At 43.4% G+C, this 17,747-nt stretch overlaps 1 protein-coding gene across 1 annotated transcript; it reads left to right on the top strand.

The window, feature by feature from the left end:
* Positions 1 to 2,830: 2,830 nt before the first annotated feature.
* LOC136359920 (G-protein coupled receptor 26-like) lies at positions 2,831 to 8,899 on the top strand. Its single transcript, XM_066316805.1, has 3 exons — positions 2,831 to 3,657; positions 4,157 to 4,270; positions 8,126 to 8,899. Exons 1-3 carry the CDS (start codon positions 2,990 to 2,992, stop codon positions 8,361 to 8,363), a joined length of 1,020 nt encoding a protein of 339 aa, XP_066172902.1. The 5' UTR covers positions 2,831 to 2,989; the 3' UTR covers positions 8,364 to 8,899.
* Positions 8,900 to 17,747: the final 8,848 nt, after the last annotated feature.

Raw genomic sequence — 17,747 nt, 5'->3', positions numbered from 1 at the left:
TTGATAAATACTGTAAGGTCTTGATTGGGAAAATATATGTATTTAATATGACTGCTGGGAGCATTTGAAATTATATACGCATATGTCTGCTTATATGTGAAAAGTTTTCAGGAACATATGTGTTTCCAGGGGCTAAGGAGGCACTGACCACATTTGCAAGCCCACCACAGCAAGTTTGAGCCTTCTGGTCTCAAGCAGGTGAGAAATCAACTGTTTCCAGCCTCATAAGCTTCAAGTAAGACTGAAAGGTGTCTGGTATGAAGAGTTATGAGGTTGCTACCTGTAAATTGGAAAGTGTCAGCAGAGGACTCACATCCCACAGGAAGTTATGTGCATGGCTAAGTTGTCACATTAACAAAGTTCCACTGAAAGCAAAAGGAGCAATACAACAAAGTCATCTCTGCTGGGTTCTTTGAGCCCAGAATATTGTTGCAAAGTACTGTACAAGTCACTGAACATGTGAAAAAAAACCAGAATAATTTTTCTCCCATCTTTTTGCTACCTTTCTATTTTCTTGTCTTATTTCAATGTATCCTTTCTACATCAGCTTTGGGAAACAATTCATTCTTCATTTTAAAAGGCTTTATGAGAGGAATTATGTATGTATGCGTAGAAGAGGGAGAGAATGAGAGACAGAAGTTGTCCTCTGGATCCAAGAGGAAACAGCTTCTCAGGTAGCTATCCCAGTAAGGGAACATCACATCTAGGTTGTATCACATCTAGGTTGTCTCTGTGATGATATAAAATAGCATCTCCCCATCTGACCCCACTACACCTGATACAGACAGACTCTATTCCCAGATGTCTAGCATAAAAGCCCCATAACCCTGTGATACTGTTAAATGAAAGGTAGGCCATATATGGGTTCTGACTAGTAGGAGCTGCAAGAATTGCTGCTGTGAGAGAGGGAGTAATTGCAGAACCTTTGTTCTGTAAGGTTACAGCCTGGTTGTCCCACGATGGTTCGTTTCTTCCCAGCCCTTCCCAAACAGTGCTGGCTCTCAGATGATAGAAATGCAACAATTGAACACTAAGAAAACTGGTATTGTCATGCTTTTATAGATTTTTTTTTCCCTCAAATATTTACACAGATATATATTGGATTTTTGTTCATCAAGCATAAGCCCTGTCAAATGTATCTGCACTTTTGTAACTTTGGAAATGACAGCTCTCTGATCCAAGAAAACATTCATTTCCTTTCCATCCTGAGGAACAGTACTGTACTGGTTTGCTTCCAAATAACACATCTCATGTCTTGTTGCTTTGCTTTTTCCTTAAGACATATAATTTACCATGGCAAGCTTTTCAATTAGGGCCTGATCCAAAACTTTAACTACTCTTGAGGGAAAAAAAAAGCCCAACAAAACCTACATTGCCTTTAGGCTCTTTCAAGCAGTTTTATGTACAGTTATTCACACAATGGTCACACTTGCGTGACAAGGTTACACTGTGGGGACAATGTATACAATACAGCATTTCCTTAGGATATTAAGAGTAATTTTGGATAGTAGCAAAGATACCTTTTCTTCTCCTTTTTCTTCGTGTCAGTTCTGGCGATCAACTGTAAAATGTGACAGTGATTAGACATGGCAGCTTTTTTCTATACCAGTATTTTGATGCACCAAACTTACTCTTTTTTTTTTTTTTTTTTTTTTTTTTTTTTTTCCTAAGACAAAAATGAAAGGAATACTTGGGAATTAGCCATGTGATCCACATTTCTGAGAACTGCAGATGGGAAATTTCTGTTCTCTTTAATGTCTGCCTTCTCAGCTTTTGCCAGAATGTGATAACAGAAGAAACCTTTCTGACCAGAACACTATCACGTTACCAGTGTGACTGGAAAATGGTAAAGAGAGAGACTTCAGCTTTCCACAGAGTGTGCCAGCAGTACCCTGATGTGGGTACTTGTTTGACCAGCTGCTGAGTTCCGAGCACTCAGAGTGGAGTCTCTAACCAAGAAATATCCCTCAATGCTGGCCAGCAGGATGCTGGTCTAAGTACCCAGAGGGCAGTCACAGCAAGAATTGTAGGGGGAAAAGGGCAAGCAAGCCCTCAGATGGAAGGGGGGAAGCCTGCCAAAGGGCACAGACGCCAGATTTTGAACAGGTTTCAGTAGCTTCAGGTACAGCTGGCGCGCTCAGGGTGCGCCTGAGCATAGCGCAGGGATCAAACTACCAGCAACTCATCTCGGGGTCTGATCCTTCCTGAGCTGCACACCAGCGGAAAGCTGGGCTTGCTGCTGCTTTCGCCTGCCGTCCGGGAGTGGATCAGCCCGACGCCGCGATCCCTGGCTGAGCCTGTGCCTCGCAGCCGCTGGTCTGCGCATGAGTCGCTGCGGGAGGCTCGGCGGCTGGAGTATTTGAGGGGCTGGGCGGCGGGGGAAGATGCTCAGAGCCTGCGGAGGCCGTGCGCCCGGCGGAGCGCAGCCGCGGCGGGGCGCGGAGGGGGCGCGGGCTCGGGCGCTGCGGAGGCCGCGCTCCGCGGCTTGAAGGCGCAGCCGGGCGGCGTCGGGGCAGCGCCCGCCTCAGCACCGCGGACAGCGCCCGGCCAGCGCCGCCGGCAGCGCTCCCCGGGCTCCGGGCGCCTCGGGCCGCCGATCTGCAGCCCATTCTCGGCTGCCTCCATCTCCACCCCATCTCCCGATCCGGTCGCTGGGTGCCCCGGAGCCCCTACCCTCGGCTCCGGCCACGCTTTCCCGGGCCCCCCTCCTCCGCTGGCTGACTGCTGTCAGAGAGCCCCGGCGCCGCCGTCCCTGTCCTCCCCGCTCTGCCCCGTCCAGCCGCCCAGTCCCGGTCCACTCTCCCCTCTCTCAGCGCCTTCGACTCCGCTCCCCGCCCTGCCCTTCTCTGCGCGCCCCGCTGCCCCCGGCGCTGCCCCCGGCCGCTGCCCCGCCGCCGGCACCATGCGCAGGGCGGCAGGCGAGGCTGCGGTGCCGGCGCGGGTGCCCCCTTCCTCCTGCCCTCGCCCGCTCCGGGCAACCCGCTGAGAGATGGACTTGGCAGGCGTGCTGCTGGCGCTGCTCCTCGTGCTGGTGCTGGTTGTTTCTCTGCTCTCCAACCTCCTGGTGCTGCTATGCTTCGTCTACAGTACGGAGATCCGCAAGCAGGTCGCCGGGGTTTTCCTGGTGAACTTATCCTTCTGCAACCTGCTTCTCACCGTTCTGAACATGCCTTTTACCCTGCTGGGCATCCTGAGGAGCCAGCAACCTCTCGGGGGCTGCGTCTGCAAGGCGGTGGGTTTCCTGGAAACTTTCCTGACTTCCAACACCATGCTGAGCATGGCAGCGCTCAGCATCGACAAATGGATTGCCGTGGTGTTCCCCCTGAGCTACACCAGCAAGATGCGGTATAAGGACGCTGTGATACTGATGGGCTACTCGTGGCTCCACTCCCTCACGTTCCCCTTGGTATCCTTGTTTTACTCATGGGTAGATTACAACAGCGTTTATGCCTCTTGCACCTTACACCTGAAGGAAGAGACGGAGCGGAGAAGGTTTACAGTGTTCACCATTGTCTTTCACTCCACCAGTTTCATGCTGTCTCTGGTGATCTTGTGTTTCACCTATTTAAAGGTGTTGAAAGTTGCCCGGTTCCACTGCAAGCGGATAGACATTATTACCATGCAGACTCTGGTTTTGCTGGTGGATATCCACCCCAGGTAATGCCTGCGCGTTCGGATTCACAGCCCCGGTCACTCGCGGTAGTTACCCCCGGCGGAAAAGATATCCCGCCTCTCCAGCACCCTTTCCTGCCCGCCCCGGCCGCATGGCGAGCGCTCCTGCCTCTAGTTTCAGACGCTGCTTACAGTGCCAGGAACGGTGGCTTGTGCATTTGTAGCCTTCTCTGTTTAAATGCTAATCGGGGTCTCCAGGTTATCCCACTTGCCTGAGCTCCCCTCAAGCGGGACTCACTGCTCTGTTGTGTGCGATCGTCCCGAGGCTCGGGGAGGCTGGGGCTATCCTCCTTCTCTCCGGGCTGCCCTCCTCTTCCCGAGGGGATTGCCTTCCTCTCCCCCTGGCGCTGCCTTCCTCTCTCCATTCCTTTCCCGGGCGCAGGGGCTTTGGGGAGTGGAGAAGCTTCTATCCCTCTGCCTTGGGCTCACATCTCACCTCCTCCCTTCTTGCCTTAACACCCTCACTGCTCTTTTCCCTCCGTAGTGTGAAGCAGCGCTGTCTGAACGAGCAGAAAAGGAGGAGGCAGCGGGCTACCAAGAAAATCAGTATTTTTATAGGGTCGTTCGTCATCTGTTTTGGTCCTTACATTATCACCAGGTTAGTATCCCCTATCGGGGTGGGGGACTTTGTGGGATCAGGATATCCTGTGATGCGCAGGTGCCCGGGGGTCCCACAGCTAATTTTGGGGGGGCAGAGCCAAACGGACCCTCGGGACCGGTCTTGAGACGCAGAGCACACAAACACACACAAACACACCCTGACACGCCACTCCTGTCCACACACCCAGTCCTAGGGGGCAGCCCCGGCAGGACCTGGCTCTCCTCCCCTCATCGCAGCCAGGTTTGGGCACCTCTGCCAAAAGCAAGTGGCTTTTAGGACAAGTGCTGGGAATTGATTATATGCCAGTGGGAGATAAAAGCAGTTTAAAGGACTTGACACCCTGCCTTATTAGCACAGCCCTAGCAATAGAAAGGAAAACAGACAGACTTTCCTGATTAGCTTAGGGGGTTTTTTTTGTTTGTTTTTTTAGGCATAAGGCCAAGCTTGCTGCTGTTGGAAGCTGATATAATCTAAATTTGTCCAGGCTGATAATTTGTCAGATAAGATTTCAGTCTGGAAACATTAATGCCTGGAAATACATTGCTAATGGTGCAGCACAGACTTATGATGAGGTGTAAAAGTTACCTCCCAGGAAAAGTAGGACTTCTTAAATGTATAAGAAACACCATGTTCCTCAAATGGACAGAATTATAGGCATCCATCCTGGTTGTTTGCACCTTTTGAAGTGTCCATGGATCATTGTTGTTATCTACTTGTGTAATTTTCATACAACAGATGATTATTAATATTTTTAAATCTTGTATAAATCAGTGAGCTGGAAGTCAGTGTAACTACACTGAATTGCAGCATCCCAGCATTTAGCCTTTCAGCTCTAAACCGAAATGCTCTACATCCTTCACAAGTGATTTTTAAAAATATTTCTCACTTTCACAGTGTGTTCAAGACAGCCTTGAAGAGTCTTCTGAAGTTGCTAACTTGTGTTGAGGGAGGTGCATTAGGTGCAAGAACCCCCCCGGTGAGGGCTTCTTCAAGGCTGTTACCCAGGTTGCCAGTGTCTGCAGCCACAGCAGCTGACAGAACCTGGCCAGCTTTAGTGCTCTGATCTCACAGTCACACACACACAGGCCATTTATGGTCAGTGCCACTGCCCTTTTCTGAGAGGAGTAGGGGACAGGTTAAGGCCAATGCACTAAACAGACAATATTTTTAAAAATTTTAAAGTGACATTTATTTCAGTTCTCATTTACATGTTGGAAGGGATTCCTTCCTGATTGCCTGGATAGCTACATTTGTTTCTGCAGTTGAAAGGATTATTACAAATATTAACATTACATCACATAGTTAAAAGGTTAATTTATCATTGTTCAGTACATTTTGAGCCATGTTCTATTCACTTTTGCCATTATCAGGATGTAATTATGTTGAGCAAAGTGGATTTTGCCATCTTCTTTCCATCTGAACATTACCAAGCTCAGCAAATTCCAAACGTGGCCACATTTTTTAGGGTAGAGGTATTTCTCATAAACTTCTAAAATAAAAATTACTTCCTTCTTCAGACCTTGCATTTGGCAAATGTGAGATGGTGCATTTTCTATGTGTGACAAACTGGTACCTACTGAGTCACTGTAGAGAAGGCTGAAGGGCTTGTTCATGGAAATGTGTGTCAAGGTACAGCTTCTGTCTGTCACAGGGACTGAGCTGGTTCAGTGACAGCAGAATGGAAAGTATCTGAGGAGGACATCAAAAGGCTCCTTGTCTCAGAGACAAGGCAGTGGCGAGACAGCACTTGGTGGTGATGGAGGTGAGATTGGAGGCCTTGCTGCCATGCCTGTTCCCCCACTCTTCCCTCATTCTGGTTTTTAGGGGGGTGGCACTGAAGCAGTCTCTGGGGAGGCAATGTAAAAGCCTTCCTCCCCATTGTCCTGCTCTTGGTCTGGTGACTCAGGTTGCATTGTGAGCTCAGTATTTGCTCCTCACTTCAGAAATTTGAACGAGATTAGGCTCATTAGCAATATATTCATCTTTTCTCTGAGAGACGACAGACGAATTTAATCTCCTTTGTAACAGCACTGAAAGCAAGAAAATCATACTAAGATGCATTCAAATGGATATTTCTAAGTCTGACTTGTTTTGGCCAGACCCTTTATCTTATTAAAATCTGTGTAATTTTTCTTCTGTTGGCTTCAGTGCAATCAAGTTTGGATCCATAATGCATTAATGGGAACATAGCAATACATCTATTTTCAAGACTAAAAGATATCTTACTCTTCTTATTTAGTGTCTTTATAAAAACATCAATTATATATTTCTTGTATTAGGATGATATTGCAATTACATGGCAAGTGTCGTTTATTGTACAATTACTTCTCATATTTTATATCTTCCTGTTCTACCTATTTTGAACTCATTGGAACTTTCTCTGAGAAGCTTCAAACAGAAGTAATCTGTTTTTTTCAAATGCATTTGCCATAGGGATGATTTAACTCTAAGCCATATAAATAAGAAAATTTCCTGTCACTTGTAGCACTGTTCTGTCCAGATGATGGTAAGTCAGCTTTTCTACAAGGAGGGACTAGAACAGCTTCCAAAGTCAACACCCTTGCAGAGCAAGTCAGGAGTCCTGCATTTTGGAAAGAGGACAGAAGGTTTTTCAGGCCTTGAGAAAGCTTCTGATCTTACATCTTCAAACAGTGATGTCTTAGAGAAAAGGGCTGTTTTATCTCCCAGAACAATTTCTTTACTTCTGGGTTGAATAGAGCAAAGTAGTATATTCTTGCTCCTGCAAAAGGTTTTACAGAAGACATACACAAAATAAAAATTCCTCAAACTGTTCTTTCCACCTTCTTGGAGGATTTGCCCACTGCAGATGATCTGGGTGAGACATTTGCTGGAACAGTCTGAAAGATTGCCCTCACTATTGTGGAAAAATTGTTTAACTTAGTTGTGGTTTCTGCCCCCATGATTAATACATCCCTCTCAGCTGAGGTGCTGAGGCCACTAATCATCCGTGAAGCACAGAGCAGGAGACACAGGTCTGGACTGGCCATATAATGATGATAAACGTGTTCTCTCCTTGTTTTCTTTGGCAAATTTAGAAGTCAGCTAAATGCACACAAAAACTTCTGTGGCTAAATAGCTGTAGATGTGCTGCTAAGCATACTGTGGGATTGCAGGTGCCAGTCAGAGCTCCTTGAGATACTGCCAGGTTGTTTTTAATACTGTGATAGTCTGACATGCTTTGCATCTATGTTAATTCACCACAGTGGTGTAATAAAGGTTCACTGGTCTGTGTCTGAGGGGATGGATTCAGTGACCTAGACCACGTTTCTGGTGTCTTTTGAGATGCTGCATTGTATCCAAGTCCTTTACCTAGGCTGGCAGATATGCCATAGGACCTAAAGCAGACCTTCCAGGAGCAGCAGCCTGATGCCAATGGGGTCATGTCCAAATGTCTCAAGTGTCACCAGACAGCTCTACTCAGGAAACTGAGGTCAGTGAGTCTGGGTGCTCAAGCCACATGTGTCTGTCTCAAGCTCACCGTGGGAGAGAAGTAGTCAATTTTGACCACTTACCAGCACAGCTCAGTAAATTCAGAAAGTGAGAAGTAAACTGCAGCACTCTTATCTCCCTCTGCAGAGAAGCATTACCACTGAAAACAGTTTTTCCCTCTTTCCATAGTAGGAATTGATTTTGTCTCCCAGTGGCCTTGCTAGGAAAGTTCTCTTTGCCCTTACTGAATGTGAGGAGTAAGTACATGGCCCTTCTCCTGCAGGGTCTGTATACTGTAAGAAAATAAATGTCACTTGAATGTTTCATGAAGCATGAGTTGAGCACTGGGCTCAGTGTGAGTATAACACTCAAGTGTTTCCGTTTCTCTTTAATGTTTAACAGGTTGATAGAGCTCATTCCTTTTGTTACCATAAATTACTACTGGGGAATTATAAGCAAGTGCCTCACCTACAGTAAGGCTGCATCAGATCCATTTGTTTACTCACTTTTACGTCAACAGTACAAAAAAGTTCTGATCAACATCGTCAACAGGATACTTAAGAGGGACCTGTATCCGTCATCGGGGTACAACAGTTCTCTCGACACTGAAAACGATTACTGCTTGCACAGAACAAACTGACAACATGAAAGCATTCCCATTCCAGGGAGAGGTGTTTGCTGCTGCTGGAAAACTGCCTTTCTCCTCTCATGCTGACAGCGGTGACAGTGTCTCCAGGGTGTGAAGGCTGCCTTGATGCGGCACGTTTCATCGTGGACTTTCGTAAAAAGGCCCTTCCCTGGTCTGCAGCCAAGCACAACTCCTGGCAAAGCCTTGTCCCCCAGTGAACAGAGTTGGCTTGAGGGGTTTTAAGAGAGCCTTTCAAGGCTTTAGAGGAACTTGGACAGCTCTCAGTGTTTCATGTGTGAAGACTTGGCATGACTTGGAGCGTTACATATCAGAGATGATATTCCATTATTCCACTATTCTTCTGGGAGCACAGGAATCCCCACACTGGAAGGACAGGTTCAGAGTCCTCCGTGCTGTGCCTGTAACTCGGCAGCCCAGGATCTCCTGTTAGTTTTGAACATTAAAAATGCATCTTTTAATTGATTCATTTATTGTATTGGTGCCTCGAGTGAGTCAGCACTTCGAATCTGAGATTGTTATTATTATTATTATTATTATTATTATTATTATTATTATTATTATTTATTAGGCATCATGATTGTAACATAGCCTTTAGGAAGTGGTACATATATTTGATATGCCAGTATTCTATCAAGCATAACCAAAGTCCACATATCTGAGTTACTAATATTTAGCACTTCAGTGGTATGTGATTACAGTAATTGCAGCAACAGTAACGAAGACATGTATGGAATTTAGTTAAATAGCACTGTAGTTCCATCACTGAGCTAATAGTCCTATTCAAGCAAGCTTTTTATTCAGAAAAAAAAAATCAGTAGAACTGACAGATACCATTGTGTTTAAGATATATTACTTCAGAAGCTATCTGTTTTCAAAGGAAAGGCTAAAATATATTAATTCTTTTTAAAAGATATATAATGTGTAAAATATTTCATGCATTGACTATACATGGTGGATTGTCATAATACTGTACAATCTTTTCTTTAATAATGATCAATTAATCTGGTGATTTTAACTGACAATAAGAGATATGAGAAATATTATAACAGACCTGCTGCCAAATGCCCAGAAATATAAAGCTGCTTTGTTATTATATATATTTTTTCTCTTTTATTTCTTTTTAAATTTAAAAAGGTTTTGGAAACATGTGGGAATTATTTTTGAACAATATTCCTTTGATTATGTAAGACATTTATTAAGATTTAAGAATTCTATGGCATTCAATAACCTACTATTTTCTAATTGAGTATGTAAGAGAAAAAGTAAAGCAATTCTAAAGTATATTTTAAGAAAAATAAAAAGAAAGATGACAGTAAAGTACTCTTATTTTTTATGCAACAATGCACTTGACCCTATAAAGCATTGAGAAGGCTATTTCTGGTCAAACTAAGCATATAAGCATGTGATTAGGCACGAATATAATTTTCTTTGAAGCTAACAGCTCTATTTCCATGCTGAAAATTAAGTACACACTCAACTGTTTTGCAAAATCAGTGTTGAGCTGTCAGCACATTGTGAGAGGGTTTTTCCCACCATCCCCAGTGAGGAAGGAGAGTGTCTTGTTCAATCCCACTGAAGTCAGGGAAAGATGATGCTGCCTAACAAATAAAGTGTTCTCTTACCTCCTGCTTTTAATCTCTGGGGCCTTTATAATGCTCTTGTTTTTTTTCTTTCCCCCATGCAAGTACCTTAGGCCTCTGTGCTTTGCATCTATAGTTCTGCCTGTGTTTAAATTGAATATACTATGATGGTTTTGTCTTCTTAGTAAAGTATTTGTACTCTCTTCAATTTTGTGTAAATACAGTATTTCAGAAAAAAAAAAAAGTTGTCTATGGAATCTTTTCAGTTTAACTGTCTTCCTGTCTCCCCATCTCCCCATGCCTCCCCCTCTTCCATGCTGCTAGAAAAACCTGATGTTCCAGTCTCTCATTTCAGCTGCAACATAAGGACCCGATAACTCTGTGGGGAGTGGGAGGGATGCTAAATTTTCAGTAATTTTTTAGTCAGTTTTGTGCTAAAAAGTTTTAATAGCCTACAGTAGCTGTGCATGAATAAACATGAGCTTAATGATACCTACAGTTGTTGGCTTACCCTTGGTTTCCTAAACAAAATGGTCCTCACTTTGGGAAAGGAATATGTTACATACAGTTAAGTGTATTAAATTGTCACCTTCAAGACATACAAATGAAATAAAGCATTATTATGAGAAAAAATGGTAGAGGAGAAAAAAAACCTTCAAAGCTATTACAGTAATAAACTGGTAAAGCTAATAAGATATAAGCCACGTTTTAAAGGTATAAAACAGAACCTAGGTAAAATGCTACCTCTGCTATTAGATTAATTAATGATGCTTACATATTCCAGTTGAGGGTGTACAATTTACAATACCATCCAACCTCACTAAGCACTGAATATTTCTGGAAGTGCCCAGGTCTAGATGGAAAAAAAGAAATATTTGAGTCTGCACTTGGTGTTGCAGAGCATCTTTTATATTTCATTTCCACATGGAATTAGGAAGCCAAGATCTACAGTGCTGCAGACCGGAAACTAAGGAAGGGCAAGGAGAGCTGTAGTGCTCTCAGTCCTGATTTGCAATGAAGTTTAACAGCCTTGTTTAGCATTGCCAAAAGGCATCTTCCCTTGCTCAGTACACAGGTAAATTATTCCTTTCTCTCTTCCTATCACCACCCACTCCTCACCAGAGAAGGTCTTGCTCTACTTTTTTAACATTCAGTGAGAGGGTCTCACTGTCATTCTCTTGGCTTCCTGACAAAGGCAGAACTCATTAGGTTTGTGCTTCAGGCACCATGCTGTGGGTTATTCAGAGACAGGAGGAGCTGGGGGGAACCACACTTTGCCCCATTGTTCTGGAATTCCACAAAAAGTATCCAAGGATTTAGTGCTACATGTATCTGTCATGATGGGAATATTCACCAGAGATTGTGGATTCCCTCTTACTGACATTTTGGCATTTTTGATAAAACAAGGGGTGCACAGTCCTGACAGCGGGGTTTAGTTTGGATCAGAAGATTTCCAACAAAGGTGAAGTGTGATGTCCAAAATGGCCTCTTACCATTGACGCACTCTTGCCAACTCAAAGGTAGTGCTCTAGGAAACTTCATCTGGATCTCCTGCCCAAGGGGCTGGGGTGCCTTTGCTAAGAGACAAGAGACTGGCAAATACTCAGCAAGTGTGTTGTGGAGGTGGAAATGCCACAGGGGTCAGCAGGAACTGCCTGAAACTGTGATTTCCTTAGCAGGAGGTGCTGTCACCCACCTGTGGCTGCTGAGGGGAAAGGATGGCATGAATGTGCATGAGTTTCCTCAGAGCAGTAGGGTCCCCAAAAAGTTCCTGGGCTGTGGTTTTTCAGCTCTTGGTTGCAATTCAAATTCACAAAGTCCTCTCCTCTTCTCCAAACATGCTCTTTTTCTTCTGCAGAAACTGGAGCTGAGAACTCCCTGAATGACATCCTCCACCTAATGGCAGTCAGAGTATAAACGCTGCAGCACAACAAACCTTTAATTAGTCCCTGCAACTGAGGAGACATTAAACTTTAATTCTTAACACACATTCACCAAAATATTTCCAAGATTGATGATTTGGGTATTTTTCAGGTGAGATCCAGGATGGCATTTTGAATCTGCCTTTTCAGAGGAAGGAATTGATTCTGTGTGCCTCATTTCATGGGTGAGTGCTCTGATATCCATTTATGAAAAAGAGGATCGCCTCTTCAAAAAGAAAATAAAGATTTTTTTTTTTTTCAGGTAAGCTCTGAGACTGACAGACAGTTTCTGAGGCAATGAAGTCGAAGTATTGCTTAGACTACAGTTCCCAAAAGGTTTAGGTATGACCTTGCTTCTAGCCTTCTAAATCCAGACAGGATGGACGTGCTTCACTACAAAACTTTTTTTCTTGGATGAGAACTTTAGTGTCTCTGAGCTTAGATGGCAGCTGAGCCTTGAGGACCTTGAATTCTGTAATTTTTCTTTCCACAAATTGCTTAGTCTCACTGAAGAGCAGGCATGTTATTCATCTGGGTAAATCAGCATCTAATAAACTCTGCAAATAATCTGTGCAGCTCAGTGATTACTGAATACATATTTACCTTGTCTTAATGTGAGTAATGCTGGTATTGAACTTAAATTTCAGAACTAATTGCAGTGTTAGGCTTGTTACATGGTTAAGTATGATTACAGCTGGAATCTATGACCTCAAAAGTAATTCCCAACTTAAATGGCTCTATGATTTTAAGTTTAAGACAATCCAGGTTTCTTAATGCAAGTGTTTGGATATGGCCAGAGACTGATCATGCTCTTTACAACTGCAGGTAAAAATCTGAGCTCTTTGATAAATTTAGGAGCATTGAGCCTTATTGGAAAAAAATACCTACAACAAGTTATGCAAACTATGTGACAAACACAAACTGAAGAGAACTATCTAGTGTGAGTGGGAAGGTTTGACTACATCACCTAGAGGGTATATTTTCTGTTGTATTTGAGGTAGTTTTTCCCCCAAAAAGAATTACTTGTACACATGGAATGAACAAGCAACTGTGTGTCTGTCTCAAAAGCACATAGAATATTTCAGTACTGCGAAGAGCAAATGGCTTGTTCAGTCTGGTTCAGGACACCTGGTTTGTGGGAGGTGTTAATTACACAAGTAAATTAGAGGTTCTGCTCTTTATTTTTGGAAAGTAGTCCAATTAATATTTAATGGCTCAGCTGGAGACACAGCAGAGATGACCTTAAGAAAGGTTGTAAATATATGAGTACCTTTCATTACCAGAAGCCTGGGGGGAGCAAAATGTCACCTGGCACAATATATGCAGTCAGCTCCTTCTCTGAGTTGGAGCTGCTTTTCCCTGTGGCTTATGAGTGGGAAACAGGCCAAATGACTGGTCCCATTTCTGCATATCCCTGATTCTTCTCCCTTTCATGTCAGATTTTCCTTGCCAGGACAGGAGGGTGCATGATGCAAACTTGGTGCTTCTGCTCTTTTCTGTAAGTGAGCAATGCGTGAACTATGAGCTGCTCCCAGCCAGGCTTCTCATACATTCTCTATGCAAATGAAACATATTGCAAAGCAGGTATGTTAGATGCCATAGGGTCCATATGGTTTAAAGGTAGTTTTAAGTGTTGAGAACTACACATCATTCCAGTCACTTTTTGACTAGATGCCTTAAAATATTATAAACCATAAGCGAAGCACCTTCATTTCAGTGTCCAATCCATTATCACAAGAGTGCAAACTGTTGAGCAGTCCACTGTGGATGGTAAAGATGCCAAAAAAACCCCAAAGAATCTCCTTTGGGATGGAACTAAGTTTTGTCGTACATGTTCCATCCATCTCATTGCATCCTGCTGTGTCATATACACGTTTGTTGTACCCAGCAAATTTGGAGCAAACTATCCCACATATCTTTAATTTTCCAAGTTTCCTTCCCTTTACCAAATGGATTGAAGTCTTCAAACACTTTCCAAGAAAAATCCTCATGCCTAGCACTAGAGTAGTTTTACTTAACCCACTTTCCCAATTTGATTTCTTTTTCCAGCCAAGGCATAGCACTCAAATTGTACTTCAATGAAGCCTGACCATAAGTGGCAGACTCATTACCACCTTCTTTTCACTTTTGTAATTCCTGTCCTTACATATCCAACCACTCTGTTCTCTTTGCTTGCAGCTCTCAGCCCTGATGCACATTTTCAGAGTGTTTTCTGAAACCAAATAAATTGCTTAGTGCTCTTGCTCCATGGCATGGGACTGGAGACTGGGTCTGTGTGGTTTGTGTGTGTGCCTCTCTGGAAATATTTAAACATGTTTTAGGTCTTGTGTTTCATATTTGTCTTTTATAATGGGAAAATAAAATGTTGATTGATGACATGTGACCTTTGTGCTACAAAAGGCTGCTGATCACTCCTTGCACTTCTTAGCTCAGAGTGGCTTTCAGCTTGAAATCTGGATTTTCAGCTAATCGGACCCTTATTGTTATCATTGTTAATGAAGCCTCTGCTTTAGGCATTTAAAATACTTTTTGAGCTTCTCACACAGTTGTCTGAATACTTCATTATCCTTTATTCTTAATACCTTGCTGGAAGCCAGACAAGTACTAGAACTGCTATTCTCAGGACACCTGAGGCACAGACAGATGAAAGACCACACAGCCAGGAAAGGATCAAATTGCATGAAATGTGGTTTAGAAGATTGCCAGCAACGGAAGACAAATAAGGTCATCCTGAATCGGTCTGTTGATCTTTTGCTCAAAGATTTTCGGGCATTTAAAAATGTGCTTCTCATAATGGTTCAGCATACCTCAGAGTTGACAGAGGATCTGAATTTCTGGGAGAAAGATATTTAGGACACAAGGATAGGATGCTCCTCCTCCTCTCGTCCTGAGGAGCTTGCTGTGCCAGCACCATGAGAAAAAAGGAGTGGCAGACAGTCCTTACTCATAAAACACAACTGCATGTGTGGAAATTACAGCTCCCTTTTGAGCTTTTTTAGATGGAGCTTCAGGGTTCTTCTCTGGGTCTGACAGCTCAGGCTGGGATCTCTCTTTCTGGAGAATACCACCTTGGCCAGGCTGGGATTTTGGTAGACACTGGAGGAGGCTGTGTATGAGAGAGAGCAGACTCCATGTACAAGATAGTGAAGTTCAGTGGGCAGGGTATTTATCACAAAGGAGGGGCGCTGCCTCTGTCTCTTTTCTGGAGTCTGCTTATATGCCAACTGTGTATTACATCCCACTCATTCTGTTAGTAGGCAGAAAATAAGTTTCCTGGATCAGAAAAGAAATTCAGATAATGATCCTGACTTTATTGACTTCCAGTGGAGGTAAGCCAAGATTTACTTGAAGGTTTTCATCAGTAGACTCCAAGTCCAAATTTGCAGAAATCTTTTGAGGAGGTCATGTAAAACCACCTCAGTTATGAAGTCTGCTCACTGCATTAATCACATTAAAGAAAAAAATCAGTTTGATTCTTGTGTACCCTAGGAAACCACCTTAACAGCACTGAATGGAAATTTAATCTATGGTGTAAGTTTTTCTAAAAGTGATAAAAAAGATGTCAAGCAGACTGAAAACTCAGGTGGTGTGGCTATCAAGGAGCCTGTGCTCCAGTGCTTTGACAGTCACTTACACCTCTGAGCTCTTTTCTCCCTGAGCTTTCTCAGGCTGCTATGCAGATTCCTGCTGTCCTCTGATGGGTGCCTGTGGCTTGCTGAGCATCTGCAATCACTCCAGCCAACCAAATGTGGCATTTTTAAGCTCCTTTCTTCCAGACCCAGAGGAACAGTGACAGCGGTTCTGAAAAGCCATTCAAACCCAGGGTATGTCCCTTCCTTCTAAAACCACCTGTTTATTCTTCTTATTCATAAATTACCTCCTAGTCAATTAATTTAATCTCTGGCCTTAGAGCTGAACAGAGACATGAATAGCATTTGCTCTTTGTATCTTTGCCAACCTGTCTTCCCTCATCTACTGCTGGAAGCTCAGTCAATTCCCATGCTTCCTTCACCTTGGCCAGTTTGTAAGGTGTAATAAGTGATCAGTCAAATTTCATCAATGTGCCATTTTTATTAAGAAATATTGTGAAATAGAAATTTGAAAAAGCCACAAGTGACGGACAGCATTGAGCCCGAGATTGGTGCTGGGTGAACCTCAGATCTGGCAGCATGCCGTATCCTCCCTGTTCACAAAGTCCACTTTTGCTGGGGTGACTTATATACAGTTTTTCAGCCAGAAAGAAGGTTGCCTCATCCCCATTGTCCTCTCAGTCAGTGTTTCATATTCATATTTCTTTTATCTCTGTCTGCCGGTCCAATGCATGGTTTTCCAGGCAGGGCTGTATGCCTGATTACATTTATGAGAACTCTGCATTGGGATGCACACCCAGGCTGATGTAGATATGATCTCCATCAGGTGTTGCTCACTGGGTTGTTGGCAATCCCATCTTCAGAGAGGATCCATCTCCTGATGGAGACACCCTTCTTTCTATTGCAAATGCGCTGCTTCCCCTGTTTCCGGCAGAGGCTGCAGTTTCACAATTTCTTTTTATTTGGTAGCTTTAAAATTGTTTTATACCATATATTTCTATAAAACATGAATTAATTCTCGAACACTTATAACATAAGGTGTCTGCCTGTCCTCTGGTTTCTCATGTCAGCTGAAAGACAGGCTATTCAGACCCTTCTTTCCTTGATTCATTCCCTTGGGCTAATGTGATGGTACTCTCACTTTTTCTTTACTTTTTTTTTTCCCTGTGGTTTTGGTTTTCTGTGGGGTTTCTTTGTTGTATTTAATCAGTTTTCTCCTGACAGCCTTTTCAGTTTTTAATTTTGTGCACCTGAGCAGGATTGCAAAATGAAAATTAAACAAAGGAAGAAAGCTGTGCCCCTCACTTTTCTGTGCTTAAGAAAGCAATCTGATACAGGAATAAACCCAAGAATCTTACTGAATATACTTTTTCCCTTGGGAGTACAGCCTACCAATTTCTGCAGTCAATAGTACATAGAGAGTAATAATATGACTACTGCCACATTCTCACTTTCAGATAAAATTACCCAATATCCATTTATGGCTGAATCAAGGTATTCAGCATGAATTCCTCATAAACATAAAATTCTTAGTGTTAGCACTTCCATAAATCTTCCCACCTACTGTCCTAATAAGCATAATGAAGGGAAGATTGGACAGAAATGCAACCTACCCCATATGGATGCCTGGTGGGTTTCCCCAGGCTCTTCCTGCAGTGGCTGAATATCTGTAATTGCCCTGGCACTTCAGAGCCTCCATCTCCAAATCTGATTCTCTCCGGTTCAGCCCTTGAGTGTTAGCCACCTTTTGATTTTCGGTTGATTTTCATATCATGGTATGAACCTGCAAAACACCCAGAAAAAAAGATACCAGGACCTTCAGCTTTGTAGTTTCCCCCATTGCCATGACACTGATTTGATGAGGCCTGAGGCTGGCTGTTGTTAGGCAACTGGAAGCAGAAGAGGATCAACCTATGTTGGAGTATATAAATAGTTCTCTCACACCCTGGCTTCCTCACAGTGGTTGGACTTGCCTCCTGGTACCATGCAGATTACTCCAGGGAGAAAGAAGGTGTGATTCAAGCTCTGTCTATCACAATAAATCTGCAAGGAAATGGAAAAACTCAGGAATTTCTCTGCACATCTGTTCTCCAAATTTGTCCTGCTTAGCAGTGCTCTAGAAGAAGGTCCTGACTAATAAAAATTTCGGCCAGCAAAGTTAGTATTTTTTGAAGAGACACTAGTTCACTTCTGTTCTCTAATGATAGTAAAAGATAACTCAGTGATATGAACAGTTAAGGGAAGTTAGAAAAATGCAGATTCCCAGTTTTCATAGGGATCTCA

This window comes from Sylvia atricapilla, chromosome 4 (genome assembly GCF_009819655.1).
Source record: "Sylvia atricapilla isolate bSylAtr1 chromosome 4, bSylAtr1.pri, whole genome shotgun sequence".
Classification (NCBI taxonomy): domain Eukaryota; kingdom Metazoa; phylum Chordata; class Aves; order Passeriformes; family Sylviidae; genus Sylvia; species Sylvia atricapilla.
Note: the sequence above shows the minus strand (reverse complement) of the source record. Positions and strands in the feature narration are given on the sequence as shown.

What these genes read in the sequence shown, in the direction of transcription:
- LOC136359920 (XM_066316805.1), top strand. Translation starts at nt 2,990, where the DNA reads ATGGACTTGGCAGGCGTGCTGCTGGCGCTGCTCCTCGTGCTGGTGCTG. An exon ending in CTGGTGGATATCCACCCCAG is followed by an intron (nt 3,658 to 4,156) that starts GTAATGCCTGCG and finishes TTCCCTCCGTAG; the next exon opens with TGTGAAGCAGCGCTGTCTGA. An exon ending in GGTCCTTACATTATCACCAG is followed by an intron (nt 4,271 to 8,125) that starts GTTAGTATCCCC and finishes AATGTTTAACAG; the next exon opens with GTTGATAGAGCTCATTCCTT.